General features: G+C 43.1%; 1 protein-coding gene across 1 annotated transcript in view; it reads left to right on the top strand.

Moving 5' to 3' along the window:
• Nucleotides 1-3,438: 3,438 nt before the first annotated feature.
• The window catches only part of PCNX2 (pecanex 2), a 318,318-nt gene continuing 306,585 nt past the window's right edge, over nt 3,439-15,171 (top strand). Inside the window, 1 exon segment of the mRNA XM_030935586.1 lies at nt 3,439-3,842. Coding sequence (XP_030791446.1) covers nt 3,690-3,842 — 153 coding nt within the window. The 5' untranslated portion in view covers nt 3,439-3,689.

The raw sequence follows: 15,171 nt of genomic DNA, 5'->3' as shown, positions 1-15,171 counted from the left end.
ATATGCATTATAGTGAAAGCTATAATGATGCCAGGACAGCAGAGGAGTCAAGAAGAAGCATACTTAGTTTTGTTTGTTATTTCTTTTTTTTTTCGAGGTGGAGTCTCGCTCTGTCACCCAGGCTGGAGTGCAGTGGCATGATCCTGGCTCACTGCAACCTCCACATCCCGGGTTCAAGCGATTCTCAGCCTCCCTAGTAGCTGGGACTACAGGCACCCACCATTACGCCCGGCTCATTTTCGTATTTTTAGTAGAGATGGTGTTTCATCATGTTGGCCAGGCTGGTCTCGAACTCCTGACCTCAGGTGATCCACCCACCTTGGCCTCCCAAAGTGCTGGGATTACAGGCATGAGCCACCACGACTGGCCAGCATACTTAGCTTTAATATTAAAAGCCAATCAGTCAAAACAAACACTTTCTTGACCATTGCACCTGCAATTAGATCACACTCACCTCCATGGCCGGGCTCCTCTAAGGAGTGCTGATTTTGCCTCCCTCTACTTTTGCATTCACTATGTATTCAATCTTTGGTAATACCACACAATTAGGCACCTGCCCACTTTATCATCTTCAATCTTCATAATGGCTGAGGCTATGTCACATTAGGTCACTCCTAATGGCTGTGTCCTAATAACAACCTTTGTACTTGGCCTCTTCTATGGCACTTGACACTATTAATCACTTCCTTCTTGAATTGTTCTTTCCCCATTTATTAGATAATATCAGATTCACCTTATTCTCCTCCTTTCCTCCCTCTTTTTGTCCTGCCTGTGTGTTTAATCCTTGTAATTCACAGCCCTCTTGGCTACATTCTTTTCTGGGACATTATCATCCCCTTTTATGGGATTATCTGCTGATCTCTCTCAAGTATAAATCCCTATTTCAAAAACCTCTCCTAAGCTTCAGAAACATTCTCTCCCTGATGGCTTGCAAAGTCCCTAAGCAACTCAAATTCAGTGCAGTCATCTTTTGCTGCTAACCTTCCTATATCTTATAAATGGATTAATTTTACAGTATAGTCATCTCAACCCAAAATGGAAAATCATAACATTACTTATCCCTTTATCTCCACATTGAATTGACCTCTAAGCCTTAAGATCATATATGATCCCTCAACATATTGTCCCTTCCTGCTGGTTCAGGTGTTCAGCATTTGCCCCTGTACTATTGATCATGTCACATGCATGCTTTAGCCTTCCAGTTCTTGTCCATTGCCTAGGATAAGATCTGAAGAACTTTGTATGGCTCAGGAGACTGACCTCTGCTTATCTCATTAAGTTTCCTACTGTTCCATTTCTCCCATTCCCAGCCCTACCTTCCAGACATGTTAGACTATCCTGACATTTTCCCCAAATTGCCATGCTCCTCTTTCCACACATACATGTTCCTGGGGAACTATTTACACTTACTAATTTCTTCTCCTGAGCACTTCCTGCATGCCTTCATTCTTCTTAAGTGCTGACCCCAGACGTTCTATTAATCTAAGCTCCACCTGGTCCTCTGGCACTGATCTTCTGTCCTCCCTGACTTTTCCTCCTCCACTCCCTGTGGAGAGAGCTAGTATTTAGCTTTAAGACCCAGTTCCCTGGTGCTCATTGACACCACCCCTCCTTCACAGACTTGTACATGTCTTCTGCACTGCACAGTGCCCCAGTGCTTCCATATATCTGGAAATGTGTCCATTTCTACAATATGATAACAGGCAGCACATTTTATTGGAAGTCTTTTATTTTCCTGCCTCCTCTTGTAGTTTGTTAACTCCTTCATGGTAGGGACTATATTTGACTTACATTTGCTTTCTTAGTCTTCTGCAAAATGCTTGGCACCCAGAAGGTGTTCAGTAAATATTTGATGAATCAGGATGAGTGAACAAGGGCACAACCTCCATGTAGAAACAGATTGTTGCATGACCTTTCCTCCTGTATCCATGCACATGACAGCGCTCCTCTAGTGTGGAGTTTATTGGTTGATTAATCCATTAAACATTTATACAGCACCTGGTAGTTTACAAATATTTTGAGCAGATATACAAAAAAGACCATTTGTTTACAAGCTGTGTCTTTAAGAAAATTACTCTTCCAGTACAGAAAGAAGCCATGTTCCATTTTGATGATTCATTCCTACTGATGAATGTAAAGTAGAAGGAAGAGTGGTTATGGCTGATGGCAGACACACCATAGTGAGGCTTTTGCTGTAACTCAGTGGTTTTTCATGTCCTGGGCCCTTTCCTCATGATGGGCCTGTCCTTACCTTGTTTCAGCCTGGGAAGGCTGGTGTGCCTTTACTGGGCCTGACTAGGGCGTCCACAAGCAAGTGCTGCTGCAGACCAGAACATGGCCAGCACACAGGCAGGCACACGAGTCAGAGGAGTGTGATGTGTTGGGACAGACCAGGTAAGGATGATGCAGGGAAGGCATGTTGGGAATCATGGAGCCCTCTAATCTTTGTCTCTCCCTAAGGCCCGAGCTCACACACACAGGGCTTCCGCTCCTCATCCCAAAGGAAGACAAGCTCCCTTTTATCTCTTCCCTTTCCAAAACCCACTGTCAAAAGAGAATCTGAACTGTATCCACTGTAAACGATAAAATATATAATAGCTTAAAGATTATTAATTTTTTGTCCAGTGGGTCTTCCTATCTAAACAGCATAGAGAGATTTAGATTAATGTTCTAAATAGCCAGTTAAATACCTGGGATTATGTTCTAGGAAAGAGATAAAAAACTAAAGAGCCTAACTGAAGCTCCTGAAATTTTATCAGGAAGGTGGTTATCTTCTTTCTCCACCAAGTTGGACAACAGGGAGTGGAGGAGGAAGTCAGGGAGGACAGAAGATCAGTGCCAGAGGACCAGGCAGAGCTTAGATTAATAGAACGTCTGGGGTCAGCCCTTAATTAAGGAGAACGAAGGCGTGCAGGAAGTGCTCAGGAGAAGAAATTACTTTGAGTGCGGAGTGACAGGACCTTGTATGAGGTAAACATTTGGGTGCAAAAAAGGACAAGGACAAGGAACGTGTCCTGGTCTGTGCCTTCTGCATGAGAACACCTTTGCATGTCCCCTAATAGGAGGATCGGAGAGAAGGGGAAGGGAAGGGGGGAGAGGCAAAAAAAAAAAAAAAAGGAAAAAGCGAGAAAGAAACACAGAGAGAGAGAGGAAGGAAGGAAGGAAGGAAGGAAGGAAGGAAGGAAGGACGAAAGGAAGGAGAGAGAAAAAAGAGAGAGAGGGAGGGAGGGATGGAGGGAGGGAAGGAGGGAGGGAGGGGAGGAAGGAAAAAGAGAGAGAGAAAGAGAGAGAGAAAAAAAGAAAGAGAGAAAGAAAAGGCTGGAGGGACTCGGAAATCCTTCTGGCCCCCAGCGAAGGCTAAGGAGGGACTGGGCGGGCGCTGGGAGGAGCCTCGGAAGCATCCTCTGAGCAGTCGCCTCTGAGCACGCTGGGAAAATCCTTCCTCCCTCGGACATGGCGCTCACCTGCCCGGCGGCAGCAGCCGGCTCCGGCGCCGCGGTTCGCGGGTCCGGGCGGAAGAGCAGCTCCAGCTTCAGCCGTGGGGTGGAAGGAGGCGGCGGCGGCGACGGCGGCGGCGACGGCGGCGGCGCGGCCCGCGGGCCCAGGTGTTAGCCCTGAGGGAGCCCGGGGAGCCGGCCGGGGCGCGCAGGGTGCAACGGGGCGCGCACCAGCCCCGGGACGCAGCCGGCATGGTGTCCCAGGTGCTGCAGCTGCTCCGGCAGGGCGTGTGGGCCGCGCTCACCGGGGGCTGGTACCACGACCCGGAGCAGAGCAAGTTCACCAACAGCTGCCACCTCTACCTGTGGCTGTTCCTGCTGCTGCTGCCCCTGGCCCTGCACCTGGTGAGTGGGGAGGGTCAGGTCCCGGGGAGCTGTGGGGATGGAGGGAAGGAGGAGAAAGGAACCACAGACGTGCCATCAGCCTCACGGAGTTTCAGGTTCGTAGAGATGCTTAAGAGATGGAAGGGGAAGGGCTTCAGAAATTTGGGACAGAGAACGTGCAGGGAAAGGGGGCTGTGAGGATTCACTGGAAAAGAAAAGAAGTAGACAGGACTGCGGGGGCTCGGAGACTCATTAAGAATTGATGCCGGATGTTAGGATGAGTCACTCTCCTTGTGGCAGGGAGCGTGCAGCTTGTTTTGTAGGTGGGTAACTCTAGGCCTCAGAGCTGGGTAGCTTGGGATGTTTGGTGTGAAATACTGTAGATTGTAGCCAAGAGGCAAAACGAAATGTGAAAAGCAAACTCATTTCAGTTGTTGGCCCCTTTTTTTCCCCTCTCACCTTCTTTCTTGTTTTGCTTTGGGAAGGCAGGTTCAATTATCAATTACTCACATTGTAATTTCTACACCACTGTGTATAGGAATCTGTAGGAAGATATAATAATGGATAAATCCAATGTACTTTATGCTAGACAAAGTATTACAACATTTAGTTGGGGCTTGACATTTTAGTGGGGTTGTGGTAAGTGAGTGCTTGCTGAAAAACTACATAGATGACCTTCTTAGGTAGATTATACATAATTAAAACAATGGTTTACCTTCTTTGAAAAGCTGTACAGGTAAGGGGTTCCATGTCTTATTAAACTTTACGTGCCAAGAATCTAATTTTGGTATGTCTGTTGGAGAACTTTATTCCTAACACGTTATTTGATCATGGGTTTTTTACAGCAAAAATTGTCAATGAGTTTGCATGACTGGTGGATTCCGAGTTTGACATTTGTGATTGGGTTCCTCTTTACTCTTTTTCCGGCAGTGTATCCAAAGGGTCAGAACTCTGGGTGTGAAGCCATGATGCTGAGGTTAAATTTTGGGTCTACTGGTTACCAGTTCTGTGACCTTGGGGAGGTTATTTACCATCTCATTTTTCATTTTCTTATCTGTAAAATGAGAAAAGGTAAGAGTACCAGATTTATAGATTGTTTTAGGGATTAAATAAGATAGTACATATAAAGCCACAGGTCTGACTTGAACTGAGATTGGACTCAGACCTGGGTTTACAATTCTGTTCTGCTAGTTATTAGCTGTTTGATCTGATACTGAACTTTTCTAAAACTTAGCGTTCATATCATTAAAATGGATGTAATCATCATAATCACCACTTCACAGAAAAATTAACCAAAATTGTATATAAAAAGCATTAAATATGGAAACTACTTGGAAACCCTTCAATAAATGCAAGTTTCTTATTCTTTCTGATTTTGTGCACCATTTTTCTTAACCCATTTTTCTTTAGCCTGTGGGTCCCAGTGTTTCCCCTTTTCCTAGAGGGACAGCATAGCAAAGTCATGAGGAACGCAGCCCTCACCAGGGTGAAATCCTAGTTCTCCTTACTAGACCTAGTATGAGCTTGAGCAAGCTTCACCTTCCTTGTTTGTAAAGCAGGGATAATTATAGTACCTCCCTTTTAGGGTGAATGTGAGAACTGAGTGAATTAATAGATGAAAGTACTCTTAGTACCTGTCACACACAGAGTGCTTAGTAAGAGATGCCCTTTTTTTCCTTCCCCAGCTTCTAAAATCTCTCCATCCTTATGTTTTCTGATTCCATTTAGCTAGAATTAATTTCTCTTCTTCCTTACCCTTATACCATTCTGTACTTACTATTAGTTTTACAGCATTCTGTAGTTGGACTATCAGCATTAATAGTACTTTTCGAATTCTGTCTGGTACTTAGTTGTAGGAACATGTATTTCACTTCTATGTCTAGATCATAAGCTTTTTTGAGGGCATGGGTTTTTATGTTGTTTATTCATCTTGGTTTTTCCTTGTGCATAGCAGAGTGCTCTGCATTTGGTAACACTGATCTCCTATATAATTAACTTGTGTGTCTCTTTCTTTTCCAACTAGCATTAAATAGTCTACCTCACTATGCTTTTTGAATATTTCCTGATAATGAAAGCAATATATATTCCACTTATAATCCCACTCCTCAGAAACAACCACATTAGAATTTAATGTTGTGTTCCTGCAGATGTTTTTTTCTATGCATATGGGCTCATTTTTGTAAAACTCTACTTAAGATTTGATGTCTATGTATGGTCAGAACCCTTAATTTCTACCTAACTATGCTTGATTTAGATCTTGCGTTTGTGAGTAGGAAATTGTCCTTCGTTAACTTGCTTTTCGATCATATTTAAATGTAATTTTCAGCTAAATCTCAAAATGTTAGAAAGTAAAATCTGAGATCTTAAATAATTTTACTTTTATATCAGACTTTAAAGAATGAAACAGATGTGCCCAAATTTTTATATCTCTATGCCAGCATGCCTTTAACTATTATAGAATAATTGTATGTGGGTGCAGCTACTTTTTAATAGATAGCCTGTCTTATTAAAAACACGACAGGTTATTTTTTTCTTGCTTTAGTCTTCTGGTTTCTGAAAGTGCCCTTGAAATAAAAGGCCCTCTTCCCCAGTGGAGGCTTTGTACTTCAGATCTTGGTGCTTAAATATATTCCTCTGCACTTCAGTGTTGTCTGTGATTGTTAATGTCTTTTTCAATTTATTCATTTACAGTCATTTGTTCCAAGAAGATACTTGACTAGTTACTGAAAACAGGGGCTTAGTCAAAGTTCTGTGAACTTCTCTGTTTTTTGTTTTTGTTTTTTTTTTACAATTTTAGTTGAAACATGTTTAAGGAAGTTTTGGTTGGGCACGGTGGGCTTATGCCTATAATCCCAGCACTTTGGGAGGCCAAAGTGGGTGGATCCCTTGAGATTAGGAGTACAAGACCAGCTTGGCCAACATAGTGAAACCCTGTCTTTACTAAAAATACAAAAAATTAGCTGGGCATGGTGGTGCATGCCTGCAATCCCAGTGACTCAGGAGGCTGAGGCAGGAGAATCGCTTGAACCCTGGAGGCAGAGGTTGCAGTGAGCCAAAATCACGCCACTGCTCTCCAGACTGGGTGACAGAGCAAGACTCTGTCTCAAAAAAAAAAAAAAAGGAAAGAAAGAAAATTTCACTATTGAAAAGATCCACTTTTTAATTTAACAGATACTTCGAGTATTTTAAATATTTTTATTATTAATTATTGAGGCAAATTTCTAATCCCTAGAATGTACTTAGATCTGGGTGATAATGTGGGAAATAGTGATTTATTAGCATTTGTAAACTATGTATATATCTGTGAGAAATGTTTGGAAATGTACAACTGAAAACAGTAAGCCAATTTGGATAACTTGGAAAGAGTTTTACTTTAGTTGATTATCAACCTCCTTTTCTTTTGGACACACTGAAAGATGATTTGTCTTGAGAGATATTTAAATTGTCACTATTACATGTGTTTTGTCTTTATTCTTTTGAGATGATAATTAATGGAGATTCAGAACTGAGTTTTCTTTACAGCAGGGGTATATGGGCACGATTCTGGCCTTGTGTCAGTTCTGAGAGCATAAGCCTCATGTCAAAAGACACAGTTCCCGTTCTTCCTCTTATCAATTGTGTGGCCTTGTGCAAGTCACCTTACTTCTCCAGACCTCAGTTTTATCATCTGTGGAATGTGGATAACACTTTCATTTTATAAGCTTAGCAACTGAGGTCCAGGGAGAGTCAGCTGTTTGCCCACAGTCATCTAGATAGTCAGTGGTAAAATTCTGCATTTAGCTGAGGTTCTGTAGCATCCAAGCCTTTGGCCCTTCCAGGACATTATGCTGCCTGACATAGTACATATAAGAACACTTTGAAGTCTGTGAAACTGTGGAGCCACCTACAGTGGAATTATGATTATGCCAGTGGTATTGTGGTCAGCTCCACTGGAGAGGAAGAGTTGAGTGATGGGAAGAATGAGGTGGAACTTTCACATCCTTCCAGACCCCATGCATGGCAATATTAGACTTGAGTTTCCAGGCCTGACATATGTGTTTGGATGGGCAGCCCTTTCCACGCTTGTGGACAGAAAGCCTGTCTTTTGTTTTATGGCTGGAGCTTTCTGTTTCCTTTCCTTTAACTTTAGCCAGACTTGTTCTGTTCCCAGTTCTGCTTTTTAAAATTTAATCTTAGAGACTTTCTTTGATAAGACTTACATCATTTCTAATTACCGTAATTATAATTAATAGGATTATCTGTCAAGCGCTAGCATAGTACTAGGCAAATAGTAAGCACCCAACATATTCTGATTGTTATTACATCTAATTGGTGACATTTCTATGAGAGTCCGCAGTCATTTCCCATTCTGGTATGTCATTATTTTTTCTTAGATCTTGCATTCCTCTTTTTTCAATCAATATTTTCCCAAGATTTTACTATAAAAAGTTTAAAACATACAACAAAGCTGAAATAATTTTATTGTGTGCAGCCATATACACAGCACTTTGATTTTACCCCATGAATATTTTACTGTACTGGCTTTATCACCTACCTATTCATTTGTACATCCTTCTATCGATCCCTTATTCTACTTTATTTTCTTAATACATTTCAAAGTAAACTACACACATCAGTCTATTTCTTCCTAAATACTTCACCTTGCATAATAAATGACAGTTTGATGGAAATTTAAATATACTACATTTTAAAGAAAGTTACTGTGGAGCTCTGGTTGTGGGCCCCATGGACTAGGCATCTTGGATTATTCTACTCCTTCACATCCCTAACCCCCATAATAAGGCTTCCTGAGGCCTAAGAAATGAAGGCGCAATTGAATGTTGAGGTTTGAGAATAGAATTTAAGGTGTTGCATTTCTTTGACCACCCTTCCTTCCTTCCTTCCTTCGTTCCCCTGATCCCCCCTCCATGCTTCACCTAGACTTCTTCTCCTAATTTTAACATATAAGATGACTTTGTGTAAATTATGGAAAGGCAGCCTCTGCGAAGAGGCAGCCTTTCCTGGCCCATTTAATCCTGTCAGCAGGAGACCTTTGTGCAGAATGCAACCTGCACAGCCTTGCATAGCAGGCTTGGCCCATTCCACTTGGTGGTTGTTATTCTCTTGAACTGCTTGGCATGTTGCCGTTCCCAAAAGGTTACCTCTGTTCTAGTCAGTCCTAGCATTTATATCCAATTTCCTCAAAAGAATGGCTTTCTCTGTTAATGAATCACATAGTCCGTGCTTTCTTTCCTTTGACTCCCAGAACCTTGATATTTGGTCCTTCCACTTCTAGGGGCCTTATTTATTCTTGCATTGAGATGCCTAATCCTTTGCACTATCTCCATAATTTACCTGAATGTCTGGCTTCCTGCCTCCTGCCCTCACCTGCCTGAAGCAGAGTTGTATTTGAGGTGAAGAGCCTGAGCATGGAGTTGCTTAAAAGGCATGCTTCCTTGGTCCTGGGCCTCCAAAAAGAACTACAGACTTAGTCCCTCCAGCTTTGGGCTGAATGCCCAACCATGCAGTTGTCTCTCAATTTTTGCTTCTCCAGGTGGCTCTGTGGATGGTGTGTGCAGAGGACTTGCCTGTGTGGAGGGCTCTGCTTTCCTGGAGTCCCTTCATTTGTTGCTGGGGCAGCCGTCTCCAGTCTTCAAACTGACAATTCTTTTATTGAGTCACAGTTGCTCTCTTTCTGTACAACTCCTCCCATTTATCCTCATCGTGTGCCGTTAGACACATGCATGTCTGCGGGCAGGATCTGTGTCCCCAGGTTGTGTTTCTGTGTTTGTTTTCTCTTTCCATTCTGGCATTACAAGTTCATAACAAATTTTCTAGTAGTTGAACTTATGTCTCTTTCCCCATTCCCAGCTTTCTTAGGGCTTCTTGAGATTTCCCCCCATTAGTGACTGGTTGTATTTTGAATGGTTCACTCCTCAGATACCTGGCATTTTTCCTCAGGGTAATGTCTAATAGTTTTTTTTTTTTTTTTTGAGGCGGAGTCTCGCTCTGTCGCCCGGACTGGAGTGCAGTGGCCAGATCTCAGCTCACGGCAAGCTCCGCCTCCCGGGTTTACGCCATTCTCCTGCCTCAGCCTCCCGAGTAGCTGGGACTACAGGCGCCCGCCACCTCGCCCGGCTAGTTTTTGTATTTTTAGTAGAGACGGGGTTTCACCGTGTTAGCCAGGATGGTCTCGATCTCCTGACCTCGTGATCCGCCCGTCTCGGCCTCCCAAAGTGCTGGGATTACAGGCTTGAGCCACCGCGCCCGGCTTTTTTTTTTTTTTTTTTTTTTTTTTGAGACGGAGGCTCGCTCTGTCGCCCAGGCTGGAGTGCAGTGGCCGGATCTCAGCTCACTGCAAGCTCCGCCTCCCGGGTTTACGCCATTCTCCTGCCTCAGCCTCCCGAGTAGCTGGGACTACAGGCGCCTGCCACCTCGCCCGGCTAGTTTTTTTTTTTTGTATTTTTTAGTAGAGACGGGGTTTCACTGTATTAGCCAGGATGGTCTCGATCTTCTGACCTCGTGATCCGCCCGTCTCGGCCTCCCAAAGTGCTGGGATTACAGGCTTGAGCCACCGCGCCCGGCCATATTTCATCTTCTCTAAATCTCCTTCCTGTGCTCTCTGCAAGAAGAAAATGGACTCACTTTTAATGGTATTCAGATTTTTCCATACTTTTTGTCTGGTGCATTTTCTTCCTCTAGCATTTACAATCGTATTATGTTACTATTATTAGAATAGGTAAGAATCACAGCCAACACTTCTGAGCACATATGAGGCAGACACTTTTGTAAGAGCTTTGCAAGAAAGAAATCATCTCACCTTCCCCAGTGCCCCAGTGAGGCACCATCATTATTCCCATTTTACAGTCAATGAAACTAGCAAAGAGAGGTAGGTAAACATGCTTACAAATACATGACTGTCATGGCCTGACTAGGATTAAAGCCCAAGCATTGGAGTTCTTAACCACTCAGCCATATCACTTCTAACAGGTAATTTTACAATGTGGGCATATTAGTCCATTTTCATACTGCTATGAAGAAATACCCAAGACTGAGTAGTTTATAAAGGAAAGAGGTTTAATGGTCTCACAGTTCCACATGGCTAGGAAGGCCTCACAGTCATGGCACAAGGCAAGTGAGGAGCAAAGTCAGGTCTTAATGGTGGTAGACAAGAGAGCTTGTGCAGGAGAGCTCCCCTTTATAAAACCATCAGATCTCGTGTGACTTATACATTATCATGAGAACAGAATAGGAAAGACCTGCCTCGTGGTTCAATTACCTCCCACTGGGTCCCTCCCGTGACATGTGGGAGTTAAGGGAGCTACAGTTTAAGATGAGATTTGGGTGGGGACACAGCCAAACCATACCAATTGTTATATATTCCTTGCGCGTTTGCGTGAAGACATACGAACACTAAAAATGTACAAAAGGATGCATAACAAAAATATAACTTCCCTCTCACACTTATTTCTAGTTTCCCACTTGAGATGGAACCACTATACACAGCCTCTTGTATTTTCTTGCACTGGTATTTCATACACGTGTGAATGGAAGTTTGAATGTAAGGGGTCCTGAGTGTAATCGTAAAGCAATCTTATTTGTCTTCCACTGTTCCTTTCAATTTGCCCTGGACAGGAGTTTTTTTTCCATATCCCAGATAAAAACATGGGTAAGCCCCATGACTTCAGATCACAGTTTATACACATTTTATGATGGCTTTAAGCAACAAAATACAGACTTGATTTAGATTGCAGAATGTGCAGTTCTATAGCATAACCAAAGCTTCTATCATCCAGTCATTTCCAGGTAGGAAGGGACATGATGATGGCACAGTCTTTCCTGCTCTCCTCCTCCCTCATGCGTTGACTGATGTTTCTGATGTCCTTGGCTTTGGCGAGCAGGACGATTCTTTGTTGACTGTACAGTGGTAAGCTGGCCTGGGGCTCTCAGAGCATGGCACATGTTCCCTAGTTGACTCTCTGGAGAGCTGCCTTCACACACCCTCAGAGACCCCGTTCTCCTTGCCAGCCTTGTCTCTCTGGTGCTTGTCTTGATGAGGGCTGCTGTGTCTTTGCTCTGTCTAGTTTCTTACTCTGTCCACCTCCAGCTTTCTTCTGCTCCAGTATCCTCTGCTCCATAGCCCGTTCACACATTGTCTAAAGCGATCTGTACAGATTTTCACATACAGAGTCCATGTCAATGTCCACATATTCTTTTTCCCACCACATTCTAGGAGGACAGGCCAAGCTCGTACCTCCATCAGAGCAGCTAGCCAGCCAGTCTCTGATCTTTCATCTTCTCTAGGAGGGAATCAGACAGCAGTCCACTGTGCCTTCTACCCCCACCCAAATGGTAGGGGACTCATAGCTTTCTAAGTGGTCCCACTGAAGGCCTTCTCTCCTGAATGAGGAAGGGGATGGGACACAGGATTAGCTACACACCAGTAGGCCTTTCCAAAAATTTTCATATACTCTCTTTTTCTAAATTCTATTACATCATTTTGAGTAAGGAATTTAAGATCATGTAACTCATCCTCATAATCTATCTAGAAATGTCGGTTGTTTGTCCTAGAAATTTACATTGGAATCTCTTATCCATCCTTCCTTGGTTCCTTGGTCAACACTTCCATTAAAAATGGTATACAAATGTGTAATCATTTATGCATACATAGCCTTGTTGTCCCTCTTGACAGAACATCTTGGAGATCATGACACAAAGAGCCTCCTCATTATTCATGTCTGCATAGTATTCCACTATTTCTATAAAGGGCAACTTATTTGATTAGTCACTATTGAAGAATAATTAGGTTTTCAGATGATTTTTAACCTAATGCCATTAGTTGGATATGGATCAGTCAAGATGTGCTAGCTTATGCTGAAATAATAACCAACCTAAACGTGTGTTTGGCTTTACCAAGTTATTTTTTGTTATTTTTGTTTGAGATGGAGTCTCTCTCTGTTGCCCAGGCTGGAGTGCAGTGGCACGATCTCAGGTCACTGCAACCTCTGCCTCCAGGTTCAAGCAATTCTCCTACCTCAGCCTTCGGAGTAGCTGGGATGACAGGCATGCACCACCACGCCTGGCTAATTTTTTGTATTTTTAGTAGAGACGGAGTTTCACCATATTGGCCAGGCTGGTCTCAAACTCCTGATCTTGCGATCTGTCTGCCTCGGCCTCCCAAAGTGCTAGGATAACAGGTGTGAGCCACTAAGGCTGGCCACCAAGTTTATTTTTAATTTTTAATGTTATTATTATTTCTTTTTAGAGGTAGGACTCATTGTCACTCAGGCTGGAGAACAGTGGTGTAATTGTAACTCATTGCAACCTCAAACATTTGGGCTCATGTGATCCTCCCACCTCAGCCTCCTGAGTAGCTGGGACTGCAGGGTGCACCACCACATCTGGCTAATTTCTTATTTTTTTGTAGAGATGGGGTCTTGCTATACTACCCAGGCTGGTGTCAAACTCCTAGCCTCAAGTGATCCTCCCACTTTGGCCTCCCGAAGTGTTGGGATTACAGGCGTGAACCACTGCACCCAGCCCTATTTTTTATTTATACTACATGTCCAACATGGTCCATTGGGGTGTCAGGGGTATAGTTAGCAGGGGGTCCTGCTCATTATAGGTATTTAGGAACATGGGCTGTTTGAGTCTTCATTTTGGGGTGACTGGGAGCATTACTCGCTATCATCCCCCCATGACCCTGGATGATCATACCAGTCACTATGGTTGAGGGACACTGAGTGGGTGTCATGGTCTGGCTCTGGAGGCTCCTGCCTGGAAATGGCAAATACCTCTTGCCCTCAGACTTCTTTGTCAGGGAATGTTGCATGGCCACACCTCACTTCAAAGGGAAAGGAGAGTGCAGTTCGACCCTGTGCCTGAGGGACTAACTGGACATGTTTGTTGGAGAGCACTTATGTCTATGACAACAGACTGAGTGCCAGATGTTCTGCTGGATATTGTGGAGACGTCAGGAGAACAAGGTGGATTGATGTCTTCTCCCCATGCAGTTAGCAGATAAACAGGCATGAGTAACACAGTGATAATTGTTACTGTAGGGAAAGTACAGGTGCTGTACAGTAAAGATGGGAGGTGGAATCTTGGCATGAGTACTTAAGGAAGGCTTCCCAGAGGAGGAAGTTATTTCTCATCTGAAATCTGATGAATGAGTAGGAGTTAGGCAAGCAAAGATGAGTAGAGGAGGAACAGCATTTCATGCAAGAGGAACAGCATGTATTAAAGCTCTAAGGGGTATGAGAGTCTGGCCATTTTGCTGTACCCTTTAAGAATATGTGAGAGACATAAAGACACATGACCCCTAAAAACTTCACAGGTGTCTCTTAAGGAAAAGAACATTCTCCCACATAATTATCACACCCAGAAAAGTTATTGATATGATGGTATTGTCTAATATATAGTTCCTATCCAAATTTCCAGTTATGCCAATCAGTAATGTCTTAGAAAGCTGGGGTTTTTGGTTTTGTTTTTCTGTATCCAAGATTCAAACAAGGATCAAACATGGCTTTTAGTTGCCACATCTCTTGATTGTTCTTATTCTAAAATGAGTTCTCTAAGCCTCTGGGTCAGTGTTGTGTCCTTGTCGTGCATCACATCAGAGGGACAGAATTCTCCCACCTCTCCCCAACCCGCGTCGTTGGTTAAGGTAGTGTCAGCCAGATGTCTCTGTTGTAAAATTACCAGTTTCCCCTTTGTGTTTAGTGAGTAATCTGTGGAGTGAAACCTGGAGATTATATATATTGTATTTCCAAAAGTCTTTCCCCCAATAGTTATAGCATAAATTGATGATTCTTGACTAAAATAATTATGACAATGGTGGTTGCAAAATGGTAATATTCTAATTTTCTTCCCACCTTCATTAATTGGTACTCTTCTGCAAAGAAGATTTTTTTTTCCTATCTTCATAGTTTTGTTGCACTTTTTAGTGTGGTCTCATAGATTCATTTTTTAATTCAATGGGAGTATAATCTATGCCTATCATCATTCTTTTTGATGTTCAAATGATCAAAACTTTGGCAAGTGAGACCTTCTTCATGCACATTCTGAGTTTTCTTGGATATACCCTCATCAGTTTGTGAGCACGTTATTGCTTTCTGCTCAGAAAGATATTCCTGGCTTAGCTTGTACTTTCCCTGCCCCAGCCCTGGAAGAATCAGCCATTTTGCCAAGGAGCCATGATCCTTGTGGTGGGGAATTACATTTGGAAACCAAAATCTAGGGCTGCAGTAGTTGCATTTGTTGCTACTAGTTGTCTTTGCCTCTAGACCCTTTCAGTAGATACACCTAGAAGATTGATCAATTTATAGGTTGAATGATTGAATAATCAATTGAAGTTTATTCTGAGACCATC

Source organism: Rhinopithecus roxellana, chromosome 8 (assembly GCF_007565055.1).
Source record: "Rhinopithecus roxellana isolate Shanxi Qingling chromosome 8, ASM756505v1, whole genome shotgun sequence".
NCBI classification, from domain to species: Eukaryota; Metazoa; Chordata; class Mammalia; order Primates; family Cercopithecidae; genus Rhinopithecus; species Rhinopithecus roxellana.
This window is presented reverse-complemented; position numbering and strand designations above follow the sequence as displayed.